Below are 25,997 nucleotides of genomic sequence, written 5' to 3'. Positions count from 1 at the left end.
GATAAAAGCTGCATCGAAATGTTCTTGAAAAACCAGAGGGCGCAACGGTTAAAAAAGAAAGAGGAAGCGCCGTCACTGTGGAAAACTGAAATCGTCAAGTAATACTATACGTAAGGTACATAGGATGTAGCATAACAGTAAAAATCAGTGCCGAGCAGGTTCGATGCCCGCGCAATATTCTCGGCTCCTCGGAAGCAGCCTAACTTGTGCGGGTATCAGCCAGCAAAAGTAAAGAACAAGCAAGTGTGGTATCACCCACGCTATTAACTATGCTTCTTGTTTGACGCAGAGGATAAATTTTGCAGTCCGTGCCACTTGAAGCAGACAAAGTGGGGCAGCGACATGCTGTGCTTCAAAGTTGTGTTGCAAAAAAAAAAAGAACGTTGCGTTCACACAATGCATTCTAGTTTCCAAAAGCAGGCAGGAAATCTGCAGCTGGGTTTCTAGGAGACTTGATAAAAGCTGCATCGAAATGTTCATGAAAAACCAGAGGGCACAACGGATTAAAAAAAAATAGAAAGCGCCGTCACTGTGGAAAACCGGAATCGTCAAGGAACGTACGTAAGGAACACAGGATGTAAGGAACACAGGACGTAAGGAACACAGGATGTAGCCTAAGAGTAGAGAAATGTGGCGAGCAGATTCGATGCTCGCGTAATCTTCTCGGCTCCTCGGAAGCTGTCTAACTTGTGCGGGTGCATCAGCCAGCAAAAGCAAAGAACAAGCAAATGTGGTATCGCCCACGCTGCTAACTATGCATGTTTGACGCAGATGATAAATTGTATTTCATTGTCATGCGGGAAGGGACACATCGGCCAAACGCACCGATGCACCGATGATCACTCGAAAGAACACAAAGCATTCTTTCCAACAACCGACAGTTCATACGTGCAAGACGTATGAGGCAGTGCAGGTGCTCTCTCATATTTTAATGTTCTGAAATTTTGGGCCGCGGAAGCATAGTCAGAGAGGGACATTTTCGGGGCTTTTTATATTAGTAAAGTGACACGTAATTACCCTTCTCGAATAGTTTGTTTATCAGGTGATTTGTTTATAGATTAGTTTTATTTTCATTGGTTTCGTGATATATATAACGCATGCGCCTAAGGACTTCCAGAGGCTAGGTGCTTCTTATGGGTCATAATAAAAAGTTCTTAATCTTTATCTCGTCCCATAGTCATCTAATCTTGCGTACTTTGTCTATTTCGCTGGTTTTGGACGTTCAGTAATGCACCAACGGACCAAGCTTTCTACTTTGTTGCTCAACGACATCCCTGATATGCGATCACATTTTCTTCGTTGGTAGGTGTGGAACAAAATCTGGCAAGCAAAAAGTTTACTTGCCAGATGCGTGCTTTGCTTTGTATCTACAGACAGAAGAACTTTTTCTTTCAGTATATTTAAGCTTCGCGTCCACCCGGCACCCCGCCACCTTCTTCGTTCTTTTTTTTTTAATTCCTAGTACTTGCCCGAAGAAACTTTCTGAAAAGGCGCTTTCTACAATCGCGCCCTCTGGCAGCAAACTAGTCGCCATAAGCAAACACAGGCGCGAGCGATGGGGTCGGTGAGCACATTCTGAACGGCTCTGCGACGACCGCTGGATTCGACACGCTCACTCCGCCGACGCGGCGCCTGCCCGACTCCAATGTCTCCGTGACGTAGCACGCGGGGCTGCAGTGCTCGGCCTTGTGCTTTGGCTACTGTCCGCAAGTGTAGCTTCTGCGCCCCCTCCCACCGGCGCACACACCTCAGCGTATTAGTGCCTTTGTAATGCCGTTGTCTGCTTTGCTGTACTGGCGTGTTTGTGCGTGTCGAACGTTTGCACGTGCTGACAAGACGGGACACGTGCTCATTGCAGCGGCAGGGAATATGGGCGCCTCTTAGCCACGGTGAGCTTGGTGGTGTCCGAGGACTTCCACGAAGCCGGAGTTGGTTGGTCGGGAAAGGGTTGAGGGGGACTGACCTTTGGCCGGCGGGTCCCTCTCTTTCCTTCTCAACCTTTCGGGGGACCTACTCGGACCGGTTTGTGATTGCATGAGGCTTTGGCGCAGTTACAAACGGCCATCGAAAGTTCGTTGCTTCAAATCAAGGAATAGGATGCTTGTATTCATTTCAACGCGCAAGAAATGTGGCTGGAATCCTGCTTTCTCCATAGTCTTTTGAGAGTTCTACAGGCCGCTCAACGCTATGCGACCCTTTCAACCAGCTCTTCATGACCAAGGGAAGAGCAATGCCCTCCCGCTCCCCACCTCCCCTATTTTTGAGCCAGTCTATGGCTGAGGATTAAACAGGATAGCGAGGTGTGGTTGGGGCGGGGAGAACAGCGTTGTTTAGCCCTTCTCTCACTTGTGCTTTCTTGGACCAGTGAGGAGGAAGGAGGGACTGAGATGGTGAGCCTACTTAAGGGCTGCGCTGTGTCCCGGGCGGCTCATAAGCGTCGGAAAAAAATACTGCCCTGCTTCTCGGAGTGAATCTGAGGTGAGTGATCATTGAACCTTGTTTGGTCGTAGCATTCGAATAGTCATTTTTGAGACCGAATGAAGTATGAGCCGAATATCGAATACTTTTTGAAGATATTTTCGAATAATAAGCAAGCCCCCGCCTCCCCTTCCCATTCTCACCAATATATTAAAGTGATCTTCACATCTCTCATTAGAATGCATTTTGTGAAGGGTCCTTTCGTTAATGTTTTCTAAAAGCGGAAAGGGTGAAAATATTGCAACGATCACCACGTTGCAATCGTGTTGAAGTCTTGCAGGAGGGTGCGCGGTGTTAAGAGGAAGCTTTAGCTCGGGCCCAACTCCGACGCGGCCTATTCAAATACATCCGAAAAACAGAAACGCTTTGCTGAGATAACCCCTGGACAGATTTTACTGAAATTTGTTGCACTTGAGAGAGAATATTAAATTCTAGTGACTGTTGGAAGCGTAATTTCTATTTAGGGCTTGAATTTTGTTAAAAGAATTCAGAAGTTCGAATAAAATAGAAGCACGAAGTTTACAAGTAAGTAGCTCTGCATCAGGAACTGATATCACGGTTCTGTAAACGGCATCCATTAGATCATTCAAGCAGACAAATTCATTATGTCAATATATATCTTACATGGACTTGTTACGTTGTGTACAAGGGTTCTGCAAGAGGTGTAATTCCATATTATTAAATTTTTTAGATTCGTGTGTATCGTGTCAATTTTAGCTGTTTTAGATGTACTTTTATATGCAAATAACACAATCGTGGTGTCATGGAAGCCTTAGCTTGGGAGCTCCCGTTTAAAGACATGGTGAACCAGAAAGCTTTTTTTCTCGGCAGCCACTGCACCGAAATGTTAACTCACGGATTTGTAATCTTCGTGCTTCTATGCTTAAAATTTACGGTAAATCTTTCGGCAAATCGGCAAATCGGCAAATCTCGGCAAATCTTGTCCTAAATCGGGAATCTGCTTTTCAGACAAGTTTCTCTCTGAAAAGCATCAACTTTAATTCAGATCGCCCTGGCGGGTGTCGCATGCACAAAAAATTATTTCTGCGTTTTACATGTTTTCGAATAGGGTAAACGCGGTTAGCACCACGCCAGCAGTTTCAAACTTGTTTGTTGACCATTACGGGATCTGTCTCGCTACAGCCTTGCTGCTTCAGGAGCTTGCCCATGTCGAACTATTTCAGCAACCGGAAATAGTTGACGCGATTGTATCTCAAGTTGTTTTGTTCATCAACATCGTCGCCCTATAATGTGTTCACTGCAGGGCGAAGGCCCCTCCCAACAATTACAACAATCTTAAGGCGGCAAATTTCCTATTCTCGGCACATGCAGTAGGCATTGTGCGCACAGTTTCGACTTCCTTTTTGAAGTACTCAAGGAATGAAGGACACTAGCTCATGGCTTTTATAATACCAGTGATCAAGTTGTTGTATCTTGGGCACGCACACTGCTAACCGATAGCAAGCTAAACTGGTGAAGCTAAGACTGTCAGTACAGGCTGGGAATCCTCTAAGAACTGGCTGCGACAGCCGCAGGCTGCTGACATAATTACTGGTGCGCAAACTATTTTAACTATAATTTTGCTGCTGTTATCGTTAACCAGAATCTCAAGGGTGGCCACCACACCGCGTCATATTCTACGTCCCTTTCATTCAGGACTTATGGGCGGCCGACAAATGTCGCCCAACTTTAACAATACGCTGTAAACTCCACTGCAAAAATTTAGATCTGTGTCGGACTCGTATTTACCGGTGTCTACGAGTATATGCATGTGGACTTTATTCACTCTCATCTAACTCTAGAACTCCCGAGCCTTTGATCTTTGTTCTTATTTTACTACGTTTTACTCGTTATGTTTACTATCTGTATAGTAGTAGTTATCGTTGGCGATTAAATTTATTCTGGCAAATTTTTTTTCTGGCAATTCTTTCTGGCAGAAAGAAAAACATGCCGAAGCCGTAATATGCCTTCTGTAATAGCGGACATTCTGTACACGAACCCCCCTCCCCCCCCCTTTGTGTTTGGGTTAACCATTCAATTCCCTGCCGACGATTGCAGCTAATGGTCTTTTTCCCTTACGTTCCAGTCCCACCTGCAGCCATGACCAATGGTGTTTCCCGTGAGTACCTCATCGTTTCCTTCCTTATCTCGCTTTCAGGTGTGTCTAATCCGATTACACGTTATTTTACTACATCGTTATCCCTCCTAGAATCATCACCCTTCCGCAGGCCGTGCTTGCAGTAGTCCGATTAACGTGCTGGAAAAGTGCCCACTTGTTGGAATGCTTAGATTAGACAGTTTCGAGCCATTTCATGTGAATTTCTGCGTTGAATTGCGTTGGCTATCATTTTGATACAATTGATTAGGCCATTGATCCATATGTGAAAAAATTTCTTGGCGGACGTTTCAATCAAAAAGGTATCCTGGTTCATGTATACATTCTACTGATTTTCGCCGCGTTTTGTGTGCTTATAGGGTCGAATTCACTATGCCATTGGCCGGACATCCTCCTTGCCTAGGGTGTTCATTTAAGAACAATTTTAATGTAAGGGAATTTTGTGAATACAGGCCCCGATTCGCTTACAGAATTTCAAGGAGCTCAACTAGTTATTATTGCTTTATGCATGTCAACTTTTACAGTGCAGGCCTCAGGCACGAATAACTTGTTCACAATGCCACACAGATATGAGAATTTCGTTTTGTTTTGTGAATCGCGGGCTGCATGGCTGTCTTGGCAGTATGCTCAAGCTCGTCTTGAACTCAAGTGCACTGGTAAGGCAGCAAGGACTATCACAATCGCAGTGCTGGCGTGATTGGTTCGCACGCGCTCTGAACATGATTAAATCGGTATTTCGGCGTTCATGTACGGCACATGTCGCACGAAACAGCTAGCATAGACGAGGAACAAAAGCTGGATGCACAAATCGTTGATCTCTTCAACTATTACTCATATGTTCACTTCAACGTTAGATTTCAAATATAGGGCACTTTCCGTAACAGTTGCTGCCTTGCTACTGTAGTTGTAAGGTTGTAACAGCCCAGTCAGACCAAGCCATCACCACTGATCACCAGGCAGTGAATCCTACGAAAGATGGAGAATAAATGAAACCACTGCGAGTGTTCAAACTGTATTAAAGCAGTACTTTTCTCTGCCCTGTTTGCAGTTATCGTCCTGATGGCGGTCATCTGCACCGTGTCCTCTGTTCCACTCGTAAGTCTATCCCACCACACACATTTGCGCATGCTTCTGTAGAACTGATTATAGGTGACTTTTATTTCCCTGTTGTGAAAACGAGGCAATAAAGACATAATATTTTCTTTCTTTTACGGCTGTAGCAAATGCAAAGCAAATCAACACTGGGATGAAAGGAGGCTTTTGTTAGTCCGTAAATGTATTGCTCTTTTATGAATACTGGTGACCAAAGCATGAACAGTCAGGCTGATAGTGCCAACCGGCTCAGAGTTAAGCCAGAAAGGACGCGCGTGTTACTGCAGTAACCAAGCATATTCTACTTAACTGCTGGTTTAAAGTATCGGCAGTGATATGATCGTTAACACGGTGCCTTGTTTTTATGTTTGTTAGTTTCAGTCAAGAACTCCCAAGTAGCAGGAGTACTTGTCTAGTGCGTGGTGCTTGGGCAACGTCTCGAAAGCTGCCGCTACGTTTATGGAGAGACCTCAGTACATAACATAACCCGCCTGTTACGCAGGATGTGGCTACAAGTTAGTTCAGGCTACTATGATTTTTTGTCGCCATGTACCTGGTACATTCTGCCAAGCTCAAGATATTTACCGTATACGTTGAGATTGTCATAAAATAAATTGTCATTAAATTGTCATAAAATCATTGCTATGGCCAGCGTCCCACCGACGCCCTTTTAGTACTTCTATAACGCTTGCCCTAAGTGTTGTCTGGAGTGTTCTTGATGCGACAACATAACCTAAGTGCATGCCATGTGTTTTTAATTATCTTTTTTACTTCTATAACAACTAGAATCAGCCTGGACAGGAGCAGGACTCTGTCCACAGCGAGTCGCCCCAGTCGGCTTACCTGGGCCTTCCGTCCGGCTCGGATGACATCGTTAGCCCTATCGACATCTCGTTCAGCTGCGCCCACCGGAGCCTTGGCTACTACGCTGACATCGCCAATGAGTGCAAGATCTTCCATGTCTGCAACCCCGTTCTTCTGAGCGACGGACAGGTGAGCGATTGAGCTTGTTTGAAGATCCCAAGAGATCATCATAGGTGATATTCAATACATGGCGTCTATGACGTGTTGAAGGCTCCGCATTTGCTTCCGGTGGATGCATTCTGTAAAAGAATGCCCCTCGGGTTTAGCTTTTGTAACCTTGAGAGAGCCGTAGCCTGGGCATGGATTTGGTCATGACGTACTGCGAGCTCTCCACTATCGGGTGTCTCATAGCCTCGCTGTTGCTTTGGGACGTTGAACCCCATTAAACAAATTTGTTACCCTTGCGCACCTCCCATCTACAGAAAAGCCTGACAGAGCAACAGCTGCTCGTTGTATCCAGTCACCCTATGTATTCCCTTTCTCCGCCGGTAGGTTATGCATCAAAAGAACCGCTTCTTGGTCTAGATTTGGCAGTTTTCGAAGGACATATTGGCTGCAAAGAGGACACACGGGAAAAGCAACCGGAATGTAAACCGAGTGGCCCCATTTTTTTTAGTCGCAACCACATGACACCAACAGATAGCGGAAGACGAGGAAAAGAGAGAACGACAGGAGCAGCACGTGTACTAATGCCACTCGTATTGTCATTAATGGCTGCCTTTTTGCGGGTTCCCATATACGGCAAATATGACTTTCATCAGGTTATGCATATTTGCGTAGGGCATGCAGCCAGCAGTCACACGAAATGCGCGGGTAAAGTGGTCGTCGAAATATCACCGCGCTTTCGTTGTCATATATTTGTTTTTTGTCGCGAACAAACTTCGATCGGTTTTCACAGCGTTGGCTGCAATAAAAGCGATGTATCTAATCACGGCTGCAACATAGTCTTGCGCTTTATAGCCTTTATGCCTAGAAAGCTCGAGAGTGCAGGTGCTAGTCTCCATCGATCAGAATGTACGATTTCCATGTCCATTTATTTGTTGCACAAGTGGCACATGTACAGCATGGACTCCCAGCCAAAAATGGGGTGGTTTGGACGTCATGCGTTAAAGGCGTCTGTAAAAAAAGGGGAAAGGGTGAATGTACTAAAGAAAGGTGCGTTACCGAGTTGTCCCGCTACTTTCCGTTATCCTAGTGTAAAGAATTGAAAAGATAAAACTATCGTTCTTCTAGGGAGGCAGGCGATGTGAATCGAGAATGAAATCTTTCGCAGCATTTCGTGAGGGGCTCGAAGAGAAAGCAGCCAAGCTCGTCCTTTACAAACTTCACGAAACATTTGAAATGTCACCGCTAAGGAAGTAGTTTACGTTTCCGCTATATTGCAACACATCTTTAAAACATGCTATCTCTGCCTTTCTTTTTCCCCCACCAGGTGGCCATGATGCAGTACAGCTTCGTGTGCCCCAACACCACCATGTTCGACCAGCAGTCCCTGACCTGCACCAATCCCCCGGGAACGGCCCCGTGCCAGCAGGCTGAGAGCTTCTACTACCTTAACCGCCACGTCGGCCAGGGCGGAATCGGTGGCGTTCCCGTTGGCTCGCCCTCCGAGCAGCCGCGACCGGCAGTCTATCCCGAACCCAAGCACCAGGCCCCCGTCGATCAGAGCGTAAGCAGAATCTGTCGTCGCTAGTGCACACTGTGCTAGCATCTGGTGCAAATGGAAGAGCGACGATACTCCCAATATTGTGGCACTACGTACCAGTCGTTAGTCAGCTTAGGTCGCTAAAGTATAACTCTAAGAAAGGCAACACTATCCGAGCTCTTAGCAAATTACCGGGCTACGATACGAAAAAATAAAGGCCCTTTGAGACAGGAGTGACAGAACGAAAGACTTGTATCGATAACCCCTTGCAGTCCCCGCGCAAGCTCACCCTGCGGTCCTGCATTTTTTGTGGGTAGACCTTGACTGCATTCCAACTTACTGAGCCACAAAGCCCCCCTCCCCCCTAAAAAAAAAATTGTGACGTCACGCTGACCTTAGTAGAACTTTGGTATGCACTTTCTCTGCTTACTCCTTAATAGCATAAACAACTAATGCCAAACATGTCTTTATTCAGTTCAGCCCCAAAACTTCAGCAACAGTGTGCCTGCTCCGAGTTTTCTCGGCTTCATTGTCCTAATCCCCCCCCCCCAAAAAAAAAGTGTGGCACCCTGGGTTCATTTAGAATGGAAGTAGTCTGCATTTACAGATGAACAAGACAAAAGTAGGCGTCGAATTTGACATCAAGGCGATCGGGTGTGGGTACTATAAGACGCTGGCGCCACTCGCATTTGGCGTTCCAATGTCTTCTGCCTAGCCTTAGATATTAAATAAATGCCGCTAGGTCAGTGTGATTTAAATTTCCTATCGTATTTCACCGCTCTGGCATGGTGTATGAAGTTCAAAACAAAACTGCACAGTTTTCGATGAAATTATTCCACTCAAAGTTTACTATGGGGCAAATAAGTTTCATTTACGAATCGCTGCATTTACGTCGTACCGTCTCGCCTCTCTTTCAGCAGCCCGAGCCGGTTCCAGCCAAGCCTGCTAGTGAGGACGACAGCGTCGTGAGGCCGGCGTCCTACTACGGCGGCAAGAGCAGCTAGAAAGGACACTCGCCACCGGTGTGACGCCACAACCTGTGGGATAGCCACTCTGCACTCGCTGCAGAGATTCGTGCCAAATATGGGAACTGTGTAATTGAAAAAAATAAATGTTTGCCTCTGGCATTTCTATCTATATCGCCTCAACTGAGTCAGGTGATGTTTCAAACCTCACAGCCATGAAGCTTTCCCTATGTACGAGCTCTTGCACGCGACGGAAACACAATATGCACAAGACCTGCAATTTGAGTTATGCACTGGGCGAAGAAAAATTACCTAAGAAACCAATGTTTCCAGACGTTGCACGACAGGAATATGCACAGAAGGCGCAGTGTCGTAGCTACTAGCCTGAGCTAACATGCTGTCGAATAGACAGCGTGTTAGCTCCTTGCAACGGCGATAGAGTTGCAGCTGTGTTGCCATTTTCTTCAGGAAATGGGAAACGCGCTATCGCAGGAGAATCGCTATCGCAGGCTCCTTTGATCTTCACTAGATAGGCTGACTACGTCCTCGCAGGAGGCGTCTCCCAGGACTGCGTGCGGTATATCCGAGGCGGCAACGACAATGGATGTCACATTGACCAAATCCGGCGAGAAGTTTGTCGATGTGTTGCCTTTTAAAAGCGGTGGTTTCAAAATGCGTCGCCAGGTTTCCAACTACAAATTTTTACACTCTCCCAATAGTGACAAAAGGACCAGTGGTATTGCTCTAGAATATTTCCTTTACGCGCATTACCGCATGGAAGGGAAACGCAAGAAATACCAGATGTGCGGGATTCTTCGCTCTCGGTAGACCTCTCGCGAGATGCGGGCGTCGTAGTTACGGTTTCCTGTTTTGTGAAACAACTTTACCAAACCTTGAAATGGCGGGCATTATAGCAATGCAGCCTGCAACTGAAAGCCATCTAGTTCGTGAAAGTGACAAGATATACGGCTACAGTTCCATGTTTTCGTTTTCTGAAGACATGTTAAAGAGTACAATTTTTCTGTAGGCTTCCTATCTGGAGCTTCTGTGGGCCAATTAGTTATGGGTTTCCTGATGAGGGAATCACATATATTGACTTGTATGCTTCAAGGTCTAGGTAGTTAATTTTGTTCTCTTCAAGAAGTTGAGCGAAAAGAGAAAAATAATGATGTTGCTCGCACATGACGTTCACTTTATCGGTGGCGACATATGCCAATGATCGACCGAAGATGACTACCGATGGAGGCGAAGGAACTTGGTACCGAAAAACGATGTATATGAGCCTGTGCATGCTTTCATACGCGCATGATTAAATGGTAATATAACGCGCCGAAATACGAGTAAGTGGCCAAAAATATAGAAAGGGAGGCTGGGGAGTTGGTGACAAATTTTAAACGCCACACACTTCAATACTGTAGCACATTTGGCGCAGAGTAGTCCACCCAAGGACAACACTCATGTCGAATAAAATCATGCTGTGCGCTGCAGCGGATGCTACCCATGCTTGCAAACTGCCAACTACCATTTTGGACAAATTGAGAATAAATCATTCATTACACAGTGGCTTGATGTAGTGAAAGCTGCACGCTTTTCAGTGTGATCCTCTTGTTAGTGCCCAAATAAACTTTTTGCTAGTTAACGAAACCAAAACTAAAGCAAAGTTCACATATGCGTGGAAACCTTTCAGCGCGTGGCAGCACACCCATGCGAAAGCCTCAAAGCAGCGAGTGAAGCGGCCACTACATAAGCATAACTGTGCAGTTCTCTGAAATCGAAACCCCGCGCAAATAAATTTGCTTTCCTTCGTTTATTGTACGAGTGAGTCTTTGCACAGGTTCCGGCGCTCTAACACCGGGGTAAGTTCACGCACGCTACCCCTTTGGGCCTGGTCGTTGCACTACTTTGGTGCCACGGGATAACTCAATATTTAAAACAGTGTGATTACGACATAGAGCTATTCGTAACGGGCTAGCTACGAATAACCGGAAACTTTTATAAAATAACTTGTATTGAAGAAAAAACAAACTTTCCTCGAAAACACAGGCGTACACTACTTGCTATTCATTAAGATAATTCATTAAGAAGTTTCCACGCCACTAGTGTTCACGTCTTCGATTCGTTGCTGCCCCGGCTTCCCACTGGTGTTCCTCGCAGTGTGCGCGGTAGACTAGTATGATCGACCGCACTTTCTGCAGACCGGCCTCTCCAGGTGCACCTGCTGGTACGGATATCAGGGGCCCTGAAGTTATCGCCGAGCACTTAAGAACAACCTTAGCTTCGGGTCCGTCGGCTTGACTGAAACGGGAGCAGGTAGTGTCCCGTTGCTCGGTGAACTAAAGCACGCATCGGAGTGGCACGCAACACTCCGCAGCAAGCTTCGAATACGAGGCGACTTCCGGCGCGCTAATTTCAACCTCGCCCGCCAAATCATACTAGCTCAGTCCAACCACTCCGCCTTTGCTCCAGTAAATTCTCGACCATGCACAATGAAAATGCCTATCGGTTCACGTATACTAATTGGCGGCGGAATTTGTTTCCCCGTCACCTTCAGCAGACGCAGTTTGCAGAAACGACAGGCGACAAGAGATGGATTGCAGGGTCTTGGCGGCAGCTCTCGGCACGGACACGTCGTCATGCTTATGGCCACACCGCTCGGCGGTCAACACGTTTAAACCCGTCAAAGTGGACACCGGCGGCTTCACGTTAAGGGGCTTAGCCGCACTACAATGGCGGCATTCTAGACAGGCGGATGGCATTTGCTATTCTACTCCAGCTTTTGCCTTCACCGAGGCGTTCGTACGGTGACCCCGACGCGTAGTGCTTTCGAAGAGGGTGGAGAAGCCGTCACGTCCCCAACACTGAACTGCTGTAGCATATCTATCTACACAGTAGTAGTCGCCCCGGCAGAACTGCCACCGTCAAGTATGACTTTCTAAGAAAGCAACCTGCGACGGGGTTACATGGAAAGCTTGAACTGGTTGGAAAACGCCCTCCTCCTCCTTGTTCATACTTTACAAAACAGCGTTGAAACTGACGAGGGCTGAAACACCTCATCACTTACAAGGGAACCGTAGCGCCCCAAAACGTCAACGTTTAATTTAAACATTGTAAGCGAGTGCTCGTTTTATTTTGACCATGTGTCATCCTCGCCTGACGAGTTTTATCGCAATCATTCAATTATAAATATTGGGCTAATACACCAAGCCAGACGGTTTGAGAACGACTGTAGATTCAACTAAAATGTTCCATTCGTTGCCGAGCCTTCTTACATCTGAAGTGACATCTATTTACGTGGGCCAAGCTTATACGGTGGAGTGCCTACAACCCCGACGATGGGTGTCAGTAATCCTTTATAATGGTGTGGATTGAGCAATACTCATTTATGCCAGTCGCAAATTGTGCCATGAATATTGAATGATCTTTTTTCGTAGAGTTCTCTCACCTAAAAAAAAAATTGTTTTCAAGTTTCTCCGGATTCCTTCCCGCCTGGTCTTTACATATCTAAGTCGAACCGATGGCGTTGTAAGGACGGCAATGAGGAATCTGCTTCAGCAGTCCTTTAGAATTTTGTTATCGTCTGACCGCAATTTTGCAATTACGGCATGCTCCTTTAAGTGCTTAGGGGAAATTTTATTTAAAAACATTTAGTTACCTGGTCCGTCCACAAGTGGTGGAAACATAGGCAATGAGCTAGATGGCGCCGTGAATCAAATGTCTTTACACGAAAATCGTCTACAAATCGCTAATGAGTGCCCTCATAATCGATTAATATAATCCCTGAAAAGACACATGGTGTAGTGTACCTGGGAAAAGAGCCTGATACGTGATACACCGAGACCCGTCACTGACGCGATAACTGTCAACCAACAGAAGGCGGCAATGGGGCAAATGAGACGCACTCTACTAATTACGTTTTTTTTAATTTTATTTGACAGAACACCGGAGTTTAAGCATCCCCCTGTCTTGACGCTGTAGCTATAGATGGTGTTGTGGTGTCGACAGCGAGCGTCAGTGACTAGACCGATACGGGGAACTTACCCTTCCACATTTCACCTGAACGCACTCGGGGAAATCTATTTGTACTCTCCATAGAAAGTCTAGAGACGATTTTGTATGGAATTTCAAGGCGAAGAAGCTTATTGCAGCGCATTGCGCGAGTACGGAAACAGAGGAAGATGAGCACGGGTGCTGTTTTCTTCAGAACTTATCAGGAAAGATGCCACACATTTCACACATTCAGCCCAGCTCCTGACCACCAAGCCATCTCTGAGCGTCATCCACGAAAATGAAAAGCAGTCAGGTATCAAAAAAGCAAGTAACCTGCTCTATAAGAAGCCCAACGGGCCAGCAGGTTCAGTCAAGTTAAATGGTGAGTCCCTAAATGACCAATAATGTTGTCCTTATTGGTGCTTTTTCATCGAAAGTAAAGTTTCAAGTGCTAAAGTTACTTTAGCTGTGAGCCAAATTCTACTGCCCATGCGCTATATACTATTGTGGCCAGTAATGACTAGGTATAACTTATTTTACAATCTTGTTTGACCCCACAGCACAGCTGCTGGTGTCACAATTAATATGCAGTTTTCTCGTGTACACTCGGGGCTAGCATAAAGAAAAGAACATCTAATCAACATACAAACAGAATTTCTTAAAATTGTGAGTCAGAACTCGCCTAAATCCTTTTTGGCAAAGAGTTATCATGTTGAGTGATCATGTACATGCATATTTTTTAGAGTACTCGAAAGAAAGAAATGCTGGAAGAAAAACCTCTTTAATACAGGGGGGGGTTACCATTTAGAACCATCGATTTATTACCTACTTTTGTGACCCAAGGGTCATTTTTACTGCTTTTCAGAAACACTAACAATCGTCAAGCCTTGTCGCTCTTATTTCTGCGTGATCATACCCTCAGGAATGAGAAACGCTTGCTAGCTGCTAGCCGAAAGCTAGCTAGCTAGCTAGCTCGACGAAAGCTTTCAAATTTCTCTTGTATGTGGATGCGGATGTTGTGTGAAACTTCCTGAAGAAAGAAGTGGCCACTAAGAACGTGCAGCATGATTGCGTACACTTTAGTACAACTCTCATCTTAACAAACACAAATTCCGTGTCTTGGAGTTTCATTAGGAGTTTAGGGAACAAGGTATAACAGCGGGAGGGATACAAGTGTCCACCATGAACGCGTCTACCGTTCCAATTGAAAATGTTGATTTTATTACAGCATTTCGTCGTCTTATATGCCACTTTCCTTCTTCAGTAATTTTGTTCTTTCCTGTAGAAACAAGATTAGCGTAAATCCGGGACTTCTTACCACCTCATCGCGCCAACTTATAGCGGTCAACCGCTGCAATAACAGCGCCTCGTCTTCGTCCAAGCCAATCACGCATACGCAAAAGAACAAAGAAATATGAAATAAAAGGGTCGCGAATTGCGGCCCACGGCTTTTCTTTTTATAATGGTTCACCATGATGACTTACGAAGAGCAACACGCAGGCGAATGTGACCAACATTCACACATGACTGCCTGGCTTTGCAAGGCCTGGCTAGAGTCAGTGAAACTGTGTTATAAAAGAAAGGTTTCCTTGGTTCCTTCCCTCCACTTTGTGTGGACAGCTACCTGGCCGAGCAGTATCGGAGTTCAGGAGACAGCATCACGTAAGGCAATGATGACACCTGCACAGTGTTCTGATCTTGATACCAGTTCACTATGTGCGCCTACGCAATGTTCTAAATGTGGTCTCTAGGCACGTGACACTGGAGTCAGCGCAATGTCACAGCCGTCATGCACCTCTCAACATAACCCAACGGAGGTATCCAATAAGTGAAACTTTACCAGGAAGCTATCGCGTGATTTGGACAGTCAACCTACAGTGGCTCCCACCCATTTTCTTTTTCTGCGCATTTTCCCATGTGCGGCTTTCCACTCTTTAAACGGCTGCGAGCAACTACGCATTGCGGAGGTAGCGATGCAGGTGTTTCGTATTGATGGACTCATTGTTCCACGCTCGGGACCGGAAGGCGCAGAGTCTGCAGGCCCCCAGAGCCGCCGCTGCCCCGGGCGTAAATCTGCCACTTCAGGCTTCTGCATCTCATGTCTTATTCGAGCAGAACAATGTTTCCGGCGGTGTAAAAGCAATTCAAAGAGCCTGAATTATTAAATTTGCAATTTGTAGCGAACATTAAAAAGTGAGTGAACATCGCGAATAACAGACCTGGGCGTGCGAACGTGATCACTCCAACCGTGTCACTATGGCCTCAGTAGTATGCTTCCTCTACTTTGATATCTTCAAAAAAGTGCGGTGTTCAACGGGAGAACGTTACGGGGCCTATAAGAGGAAGGTTAGATCGAAGTCCGGACTCCCAGCATACTTACCTGGTGTCGGGAGCCATGGTGAACAGGAAGGCCAGCTCCCCGAGCTAAGGCTTACCATTGCACTATGGGTTCGCTGAGGTTCGCCACTCCCCCCAAATAGGGGTAGTTGGGGCATGCAATTTTTGCGATGGGGGATCCGGCGTTCGCGCTGGTCCCCTGCAAAGCGAAATCGAAAGACAGACCGATAAACAACGCGAGGTTGCAGGTATACTGCGGTGCTCGATACCGGCGTATAGCACGGCCTCCGAGAGCGTGCCGCGAACGAGGCGCGGTATTCTCGGAGGCCACGGGTTAGATGCGTCGTTGCTCTCCTGCAAGCATTACCGAGGGCTTTGAACGCACAAAGTTTTCCGCAAAAATTACTAGATGCAAATGTGACGCAGTGTCTGTTGGTGTCTATGGGAGCTGCAATTATGCCAGCACTGTAAGGGAGGAGATGACGAGCAATAATACATGAATTTGCCCAACTTCCTTTTCCTAGCTTCAAGCAACCCTAAGGGCAAATATTACGTTACGCTAAAGTCATATATCAATTCTCGAGGACGCCTAAGTTATCAATATTACCGCGAACAAAGCTTTAGTAATCGAGAAATTGGCATAAATGGACGACACAATTTGCGACTCACTAGCCCGGTGACGAAGGCACTCCTCATTTATTTCTGCCGCTAGCACTCAACTTCCCGAGATAAAAAGATAATTTGATTGCATTATAAGACCGAAGGGCATGCTACTTGTCCAGTTCTATTCGATGTTTAAAAAAAGGAACTCATTGCCCTTCAAAACGACACGGGCGGTTGAAAGGTTTCGTTTTCGCTCGACTCTGCATCACCCGCGCCTTCACGCTTGAGTAGCTTCCTTATCGCCTAGTACTGCGCTGGTTTCACTGCCTTGCGAAATGCTCACAAAACGCAAGTAACAAAGATTTGCACGTCTACGCGATGTCACGCGTGATACGCGAACGGTCCAAGCCACCACTGCAGCGGTGAATTCAACGCTCTGTCTTGGCTCGGTTTCTATATAGCTGCTCATTTGCGTTTTTCGCAAGAAAACCATAGCGCCATCTGTAGGGCGCCTTTTTATTCACACACCAGGCTGTCAAGAGCTGCGACAGCGTATTCAACGTCATCACTCCCCCGCTAGGGAGCAGGCGATTTGAGCTGCGTTAAAGGTATCCGCACCCTTCAGACGCGAGTTTCTCTTAAACGATATCTCTCATGGCACATAACAGGCGCCGCGAGGTTACTGAAGTGGTATTTTAACATTCTACGTTGACTCAATATTTGCCCTTAGCGTCCTTTTAAAACGACTTTGTCACTTTAGAAACTGATCATTTCAACACAATATTGACGTTATAAATGCAACAGTTCGCAATAATTACGCAGTTGCGCAGAGTGTTGTCGCCTTCTTGCACCTAAATAATATAATTCCTCGAAAATTTAGGCCAACAGAAGCAGGTAAAGCCTAACGACATATGTTTTAGCGCGAAGGCACAATCACAAAGAAGACCTACAGCGGCGTGCGTTTGTGTGTCTTCTTTAGGATTGTACCTTCGTGCTACCATATATGTCATCAAGCAAACACCAACTAGGTCAACAAGCCCTCCTGCAGGTAAAGCTTGTATAACTAATTAATGAAGCTGCAAGAAAGTGCAAAGCCACGGGCAAGTATATTAGGCAAATGTACGTGCTTCTCACCATCCACGGGTTAGATGAACCGTCGCAATTCCTAGAGTTGTGTTTTGTCAAGGCACTTTAGTATAGTGACAAAATTCCCCACTACTTACCATGCAACATGGCAGCATTGTTACTTCGGTATACCTTGCTTTATTTCTTTATTTATTTAGTCTTATTTATTCAAAATTTCTTTTTCATATGTATAAAATATGCACACTAGACCAGCCCGCAGAAGTATTTATGCCTGAATGAGAGGGAGGGCAGCCCGCAAAGTTGCGCACCGCAAGTTAAACATTAGATCCTGTACTAACCAGCCGGAAAAAAAATTTCACTACTAAGCAATATTAAGCCTAATACAATCAGGCAGTCATGTCTTCACACATTATTTTATACACACATTATTCCAGGGTACGTTCATCCGTCGAAATCAAGTTCACTTAGAGTATGCCATATCATAAGTTGTGTTTATATCTTTCTATAAAGCCTTTGATATGTAACCCTCAACCACAGATTTGCAGAAAGAATCTCTTGCATCCTTATCAAGTTATGCACGAACACAATGCGATATTCATTTATATTATAAACCAAAGAAAGAAAATAACAGAAATTTGAAGCGAGTGAACAATAAAAAGAAGCCCAGGTTTGTCTTGTAAGAACTTCGCTTTGGCCTAGTTGGTATTTACTGCATATCATTTTGACCGCAAATAAAGACGGGGACAGAAGGAAAAAACACATAAACAGCACGGGCGGTAACTTCGTCAAATATATAGGCGCGCTACACTATGCTGCCAATATAATAACCACCGATGATTTCAATCACGCATGAATTGCACATTCACAATAAAAAGAAAAAAAATACTACAGAACCGACCTCACGATGACTGTCGACGGTAATCCGACTTGGACTCAAGAAATGTAGTGACACGCCGTTGCTGACGTCACGTTTATTTAAAACATGTAGTTCTCATTTTTAGTTTTCCCTTTATTCCGCCGTACGTGACACACACTAGCTGTCTCCTGTGTCGGCCGACTTTGATATGTCCCTCGACTGCCACAGGCCAAGGTCGCCCAAGGACGGCATGACGGCGACTGTATGACAATCATGCAGTGACGACGACAGAATGGTGAAGGAGTGACGTCGATGGAACAACAATGGCGGTGTGACGACGGTAGCACGATAACAATGAGATGACGAGGTCGATGGCGTAGAAAGCGTGGCGACGACGCTATCAAGACATGCGAAGGACCAAGCTAGAATGGTGGTGACGTACGGCATGACCGCGGCAGCGCGTCGACGACAGTATTACAAGAGATGCATGATAGCGACTCCCTCACGATAACGCACTGACGAGGTTGGCAAGGCACAGTCGCGATTGAGCGACAAGAGCCTGATTACCATAGAAACACGACGAAGGAATGACCTCGATGGAGCGACGAAGGTGGTTTGACGACGACGCCACCAAAACAGTCGGATATTGTTTCTCAAATGACGACGATCATAAAATGACAGCGTCACGATAATTGCATGACGATAGCGGTATGAAGGCGATGGCGTTACGATGATGACGTGATGAGAGTGAGAGTACGAAGTTCGAATGACAACGATGAAACAGCCGTGACGGCACCACGGCGACAGTATTACGAATGCGTGGCGACAACTACTCTATGGCGACGACGCACACGACGAGTGTATAACGACCACACAAGGACGACGATAGCATGACAATGATTATGCGTACAATACGCCGACGACAAGCGTATGACGACGACTCTATTACGAAGACTATGTGATGGCATGACAACGACGTTATGACACCAGTCGGATGCCGAAGCTGGAGTGACGACAATCCAACGAGCATGACAGCATCGCGGCAACGGTATGACAATGAATGCATGATGACGATGGCTTGACAACGATGGCATAAGGAAAGCCTGATGACAACGCTAGAATGATGATGTAATGGCCTCACGGCACAATTGCTGCATGACTGGAGGCTCGAGGCACTTTGTGTGTATACGTGGGCTTCTTTTACGCTCGGAAAAACACTTTCAACGCGACAGCGTTAAGGGCTCCGTTTCGCAGAAAATCCGGCGTCGGTGTCCTGCGTCGACCGAAGTTCCGACAAAAATAATTCCGAACCTAGTAAACACAACCACGTATATTCAACTAGAGTCACTGGCCAGTGACTCTATATTCAACCACGCAGACCCTCCCTCTAGAGCAAAGTTACTGAACTAATTGAATTCCTCGAAGTAAAATACGTCAAAAAAACCGTAAAATACCGTAAAGTACGAATTACGCACAAACTACAGAGATGATAGCGTCGGCATGTAATTTGAATATACTAGAAAACATCGTTTTCTTACGCGGAAACAAAGAAAAACTATTTTCCAGCGTTCCTACAATGCATAGGTCGGCCACGGCATCCGAGACTTGCACCACCAGCGGGTGCCTATCTCGGACGCCACGGAGCGGCGCGCCCGGTTCCTTGCAACACCTCCAAATGCAGCTCGCCTCCGCCGCATCGCGGCCCACGCAAGAGGCCACGTTTCGAGCAGAAAGCTCGCATGTGTGCAGTGCGTTCGTCGCCATCGTTTCCCCGTAAACGTTACGGTTACATAAGCTGTATCTCCCGGGAAGCGTGAGAAGCAGTTATCAATCTTTCAATGCTATCGTGTTCCACTCTTAGAGGCAAAGCTTAAGCGTCCTGCAATTTTTATATAGCTCGTATTGAGCAACAGAAAGAGGTATCGGGAGTTTCTCATGTTTCTCTACATGTTTCTCATTGGCACTTTTCATCCAGTTATAATTTTAGTTAAATAATTAATATTAACTACGTAATTATGAAGAATGCAAAATAAAATTATTTGAGTATCTCCGAGCGATGGCAAACAACATTACCTTGGTTCGGTCCAGCTATGTGGAATTAGCCTAATTTATAACTTGGTGCATGATAGTTGGAACACCCTGTATAAAGGATATGCTCGTGGGCAAAACGCCCTTACCACGTGATCAGCAAGCGGTAATTTCTAGCCCGGGAACACTCGGAGAGCCCGAATAAGTGTGAAGGGGTTAGGAGAAGACCGATGCCGACGAATGCCTCTCTAGACGTTGCCAGAAACTAAGCGATTCTTTGTAAGATCCGGCACCGACGAAACGCATATTCCCCGGTAGTCAATATGCGCACAGGCCCTGAAAGAGCGTAGAAGCGGCGTATTAGGCGGTTGTGTTGCCGAGGCCAGCTGCCTGACTTCATGCTCTCCCTTTATGTATTTTGAAGCGAAAGCGTGAAATGGCTCATTGAGCAAAACAGCTGGCGTCAGGCGTCTGTACCAGACTAAACTCTCATTCGCTGCGATACCACGTCACGAGCGCCGACGGACGAGAGCGGGCGAAGTAGAACACCAGGTTCCAGTTGTTGCGTGAGGGGAGAGGGCATCAAAGCGAAGCTGCGTTGAGCCAACGCCACCTATAAAGCCACGCTATCATCGCTTTCGCTCTGTAGGAAGCCTGCGAGCCCGATCCTTTCGGCGCGATCCTTTCGGCGCGAGCCCCCCCTCCCCGCCTCCCATCCCCCCACGGCCTTTCGCGCGACGGAAGACGCCGCGTTCGCTTTCCGTTTCTCCCTTCGAGCGCGCCACATTGAGCCGCGATCGCCGGCTTCCCTCGCGTGCTTTCTCACTGGCACATACAGCATACGAATTTCGATGGGGGCGAACTGTGAAAGCACCCGCGTACTTAGAGTTAGGTGCACGTTAAAGAACCCCAGGTGGTCGAAGTTTCCGGAGTCCTCCACTACGGCATGCCTCGTAATCGGAACGTGGTCTTGGCTCGTAAAACCCCATAATTTTTACAGCATACGACGTGCGGCGACAGTGTTATCGCCGCTGCACTTTATGCGGAAAGAATGAATGCGCCGGAGTGTCCATATAATTGCTACCGTAATGAAACGGCGATTGCAGCAGTGCGATTAAACATAAACCAATCCTATACTGCCTTGACCCAGTGCTATCTAGAGTTCTCTAATGTCACGTGAAAAAGAAGGGCGGGTGCTGGCATGCAGGCATATATATATATATATATATATATATATATATATATATATATATATATATATATATATATATATATATATATATATATATATATATATATATATATATATATATATATATATATATATATATATATATATATATATATATACTGTGAACTTCGGAGATAAAAACGGCTTATTGGCCGAATATGCACACACAAATCCAATTGCAATATAACTCGGCATTGACAGCAATGACGTAGACTGCGCAGTCGGTGGTTGTACCCACGGACCCTGCGCAACTCTGTTTGCGCATGCGTGACCGAAAGTTTCAGAGCTGTCGATTCTAGAACTCGAGAATTCGAGAACTTATACTGGATAGCTGGAGTTCGTTTTTTTTTTTAAATTCTTTTGAGCTATACAGCACTCTTGGCACAACGCAGGTGGCTTGCTAAATCCAATGCATCTCGCACTGAAAGAACCGCTAAATAATGATAATTACCGGGTGAAAGTAATTCCCGGCTCAGACCGTTGTGTTGTACGGTGAGACGTTATGATCCAAGCGATCACCTTAAACACACCTGATCGCCAACTATCTGGAGCTTATTCTTAGTGTCCTAATTGCTTTTGCATGACGTATATACTTATCCACTGTCCACGAAATATTGTTTTAAGGGTGCAGGGGCACCGGTAAACCATCGTACAACAAGCATTTATATTCTACACGAGAAATACTTTTTTGTATAGAAAGAGCAACACCACTCAAATGATCCGAGTTGTGGATATAGTATGAAAGAGCTCCAATACGGCAAAGAAGACGAGGAAGTGCAGTCGGTTGAAAGATCAGTCGAAGAAGAAGAAAGAATCAACCAGTTCCCCAGCTGTTCGCATCTAGGCTCTACATTCGATTCCTGTATTGCCCAAGGTAAGGAGAAATTTGCGTCCTAATTGATTGTATAGATAATTGTATCTACCAGGAGGTGCGACGCTGTTTCACAGCTATTCACGGAACGCACTAGTCTAAACAAATGTAATGCTTTTATTGTTGGAACCCCCTCTGTGCCTGCGTTGGTGCCACTGTTTCTTGGAGACAGGTCGAGCATTGTTGCTTTTCTTTTCGTTTGTGTTCAAGGTATTCGAAGCGGTGCTGCCTTTCCCATTATTAATTGCGGCTGTAGGCTGCTATGGTATCCATCGTAGGGCTGAAAGCCGGTTTTCTACTCTGAGACGGGTGAAGCAACGCTTTAGCTTACATTAGAAAGCAAGTTTTCCGTGGGTGGCTTCAAAGGCGAGGCACACCGGTAATATACCTCAACTTTTTTGTGGTATGCGCCCCTACCTAGCAAATCACCAAAATATTTATGCGAGCGCGCAAACACAGCTATACCAGTTTGAAGAGCTACCAACGGCGAGATGCTTGAGCTCTAGGACTCTCACGTCATCGTAACTCTTGCATTTTTGAAATCGTACGCTTCAACGGGTGACACATGCTACTATTACGCAGACGCATGTGCTTTTGTGCTTAATAACCGTTGCTATACATTGTTACTAGGTCGTCGGGCGTCTTGCCGTAGCGCTTCTCCAGGAATAAACCATCGCCAAATGAAGCTGGCTTCGATATGTGAATTGCATTGCCTAACATCGCGCCATCTGAACCCCGACGTCGGCATATATCGCCAGAAAGAAAGCAATCGACCATTAACGAAATTAACCGATTGGTTTAGCAGGACTGCACGTATAGCTCCGTCTTTTTACACGAGTGCCGCTAGCTCGTTTCACCATCACCCTCAGTCCGTATTTAACTCCACTTCACGACGGCGGCTTCTCACAGAGATCTTCAATCAACCTGTAGAGGTCGCCACAGTTCAGCCCCATTTGTTAGGCTGCCACCAGAGTGTGGCGCCCCCTGCGTGTGTGTGTGTGTGTGTGTGTGTGTGTGTGTGTGTGTGTGTGCGTGTGCGTGTGCGTGTGCGTGCGCGTGTGCGTGTGCGTGTGCGTGTGTGTGTGTGTGTGTGTGTGTGCATGCGTGTTTGCGTGCGTAAGTCCTCACAAACTGCCTTCATCTGCTCATCCTATAAGGGGTGTGTTCCAATTCTGACCAGCAACAGAGACAGTCTACATAGACAGCGAATGAAACAGCCGAGACAGCTTCGAGGCCATGTAATGTAACGCGTTTCGAATCATATGGAAGAAGTATGGAACATGCTTCTGCGACGTCACGCCACCTCGGGGCGGGAAGAAGTGGAGAAAAGCACACAATATTTCTGTATTTTAAGTCTTTGTGCCTTCGAACCTATGAAAAACATGATGTGACTTACATTGAGGGCATATGAAAGCGTTCCTACGTTTCCTTGCGCGCATGCGACCTTCCCATCGAATTTCCAAGCGTACAGCTAAGCTGCCATCTTGTTTGGAAACCAAAGTAGCGTGCATAGTTTTTGACTTCGATGCTGTCTCCGCGAAGCGGTCTAATTTAGTGTCTTCGTGATAATGGTAACGACGCTTGTAAGATGGCCACCGTCCGCTGAACCGTCTACTTTGCCGTGTACGGCCAGTAATTGGAACGCAGCCGTAATGTTCTGCTACGTTTCACTACGCTTGGTACGCATTCCCTTACCTGGTTGGCCACCGGGTGTACTTGGGCAACAGAATAGATTATGTTCTCAAATTCAGTTTTGTGCCACAATTTAGTTTTCTGGTACTATTTAAAAACTATACTGCAATATTTCTGTCTCCGAACGTTATGCCTGTCATTCTCCATTCTATAATTCCATATGTGGCCCTAAGCCTCCTTTCGAATTTATTTGCTGATCTAAATGTTTTAGCTCCATAGGCGAGAATTATGAAAATGCACTAATTACTTGCTTCCCTTTACAGGGATATTGGAAGCTTGCGAAACCTTTTGGGACTGCTAATACAACGCTTACGCAAACATTTTTGCAGAAATGGAGGGTCCGGCTACAACCAGCGCCACCTACGAGAGCCAGCCGGAGTACGGCACCTTGCTGCTGCTGCTCGTTGTGATTGTGTCTTGTAAGTAGGAAGTACACGATACTGAAGCGCAGCAGCGCTTACAGAGGTCCTGATCATGCCGAAACAAGTGATGGGCATTGAAGTGTTGTCTGTTATCCCATTTTAAACCTGTAGCAGAACTTTTTGTTGGGCTAGTTGGTGCTTGTTAGGGAAGTACTAAAGCGCCAAACAGACGGCACTAGACACGTGTCTCTTCTTGTGTCGTCTGTTTGGCGCTTTAGTACTTCAGGTAAACCAGTAGGCTATGCCGGAGCTTCGTCACTTGCGATCGGGGTCGGCACAAGGTTTCTTTTGTGCATAGGGAGTAGGGCCGGGGAGGAGATATGATTTTTTTTTTTTTTTTTTTTTTTTGCTGGGAACGCAAGAGCGCACGCTGTCACTTGGCGTTCATTGGCGCTAAGAGCGGAGCTATGTTCAGAAGGGAGGCGGGAGCACAAATTTGGCGAAGTTCGCCCCTCCCCCCTCTACCATGTCCCATTTAAAGCCGTCGCTTCTTTTGTTAAAGTAGGTTGATGGTAAGAGATTCTTGCAGGCAAGCGCTGGTTCACTGGCCGTCCCTTTCGTGCAGCCGTGCTGCGCATGGTCAAGCGCATGATCAACATCCCAGTGGTGGCCGTCACGGTGCTGTGGGGTTTCCTCGCCGGCTGGCTGGTGAGCCGTTACGGTGACAAGGAAACCTTCCTGCCCGTCACCGACGCCCACGTGGGTGAGCTGCTGCACCTGTACATGCCCGTGCTGGTGTTCACGGTGGCGCTCAACGTGAGGTACCACATCTTCTGGCGCTGCTTCTGGCAGTGTGTGCTCCTGGGTGCCGTGGGGCTCGGTACGCCCTGGTTCCATTTCACTCACTCTCACGTGGCACATACTTACCAAAGCATACGGTCGCATGATTAGGCTGTCAGATTTCGATTAGGCTGTCAGGTTGTCAGGAATAGCACGTGAAGTACCATGTGCTCATGATCCGCGGATCGCACCTCCTGACTAAAACACTTAATTCAGAGGAAAAAGACGAAAAGGTAAAAACTGGAGCCAACGTTTCGACAAGTGGACTTGTATTTTCAAGGCGAAATGTGCTTGAATGTTCTCTCTGTAAGAAACAGTATGTCGATGAAATGGGACAATCAATTAACGTCAGGTTAAGCGGACATCACGCGAAAGCATCGCGGAGCATTTCCACCAACCAGGTCGTAACGTTGATGAACTCGAATTCTACATCCTACAGTCACGTTTCCGTTCTGCGCAAGACAGAAAATTCGGAGAATCATTCCTCATCCATAAGTTCAAGACTGTGCAACCAATACACATAAATGCTTCAAAGAAAGCTTCAGAATCTATTCGCTAAGCTGAATTTCAAGTTATAGACATCACTTATTTTTCATCATCATCATCATCAGCAGCAGCAGCAGCAGCAGCAGCAGCAGCAGCAGCCTATTTTATGTCCACTGCAGGGCGAAGGCCTCTCCCTGCCATCTCCAGTTACCCCTGTCTTGCGCCAATCGATTCTAACTAGCACCCGCGAATTTCCTAATTTTCATCGCCCCACTTAGTCTTCTGCCGTCCTCGACAGGGCTTCCCTTCTCTTTGTATCGATTCTGTAACACTGATATTCCAACGGTTATCTAACCTGCGCTTTACATGATCTGCCCAGCGCCAATGTTAATTAGAATATCGGCTATACCCGTTTGCTCTCTGATCCAAACCGGTCACTTTCATACCCGGCTCACACG

At 46.4% G+C, this 25,997-nt stretch overlaps 3 protein-coding genes and 1 non-coding gene across 5 annotated transcripts in view; 3 read left to right on the top strand and 1 right to left on the bottom strand.

Moving 5' to 3' along the window:
- Window positions 1–25,997, bottom strand: part of LOC135911477 (gastric triacylglycerol lipase-like) — a 78,260-nt gene that overhangs the window by 36,085 nt on the left and 16,178 nt on the right. The gene's annotated exons all lie outside the window — the stretch shown is intronic.
- Window positions 1,570–9,332, top strand: LOC135911468 (uncharacterized). Of its 2 annotated transcripts, none has more exons than XM_065443770.2 (6): window positions 1,570–2,478; window positions 4,565–4,597; window positions 5,643–5,689; window positions 6,473–6,679; window positions 7,983–8,219; window positions 9,116–9,332. In XM_065443770.2, exons 2-6 carry the CDS (start codon window positions 4,579–4,581, stop codon window positions 9,197–9,199), a joined length of 594 nt encoding a protein of 197 aa, XP_065299842.1. In that variant the 5' UTR covers window positions 1,570–2,478; window positions 4,565–4,578; the 3' UTR covers window positions 9,200–9,332. The 2 variants fall into 2 exon arrangements, with proteins under 2 accessions (XP_065299842.1, XP_065299841.1); XM_065443769.2 differs by having other exon boundaries at window positions 9,113–9,332.
- Window positions 15,520–15,685, top strand: LOC135911506 (U1 spliceosomal RNA). Its single transcript, XR_010567370.2, has one exon. It is a non-coding gene; the product is annotated as a U1 spliceosomal RNA (small nuclear RNA).
- The window catches only part of LOC135911476 (sperm-specific sodium:proton exchanger-like), a 44,664-nt gene continuing 40,729 nt past the window's right edge, over window positions 22,063–25,997 (top strand). Inside the window, exons 1-3 of the mRNA XM_065443781.2 lie at window positions 22,063–22,162; window positions 24,181–24,270; window positions 24,839–25,093. Of these exons, the coding sequence (XP_065299853.2) occupies window positions 24,183–24,270; window positions 24,839–25,093 (343 nt within the window). The 5' untranslated portion in view covers window positions 22,063–22,162; window positions 24,181–24,182. The remainder of the gene's footprint in view (window positions 22,163–24,180; window positions 24,271–24,838; window positions 25,094–25,997) is intronic.

This window comes from Dermacentor albipictus, chromosome 10, assembly GCF_038994185.2.
Source record: "Dermacentor albipictus isolate Rhodes 1998 colony chromosome 10, USDA_Dalb.pri_finalv2, whole genome shotgun sequence".
NCBI lineage: Eukaryota > Metazoa > Arthropoda > Arachnida > Ixodida > Ixodidae > Dermacentor > Dermacentor albipictus.
The sequence above is the reverse complement of the archived record's forward strand: the minus strand, read 5'-3'. Positions and strand labels throughout refer to the sequence as shown.

Coding starts and splice junctions, on each gene's coding strand:
- LOC135911468 (XM_065443769.2), top strand. Junction 5,690..6,472: donor CCGTGTCCTCTGTTCCACTC/GTAAGTCTATCC, acceptor TATAACAACTAG/AATCAGCCTGGACAGGAGCA. Junction 8,220..9,112: donor AGGCCCCCGTCGATCAGAGC/GTAAGCAGAATC, acceptor CCTCTCTTTCAG/CAGCCCGAGCCGGTTCCAGC.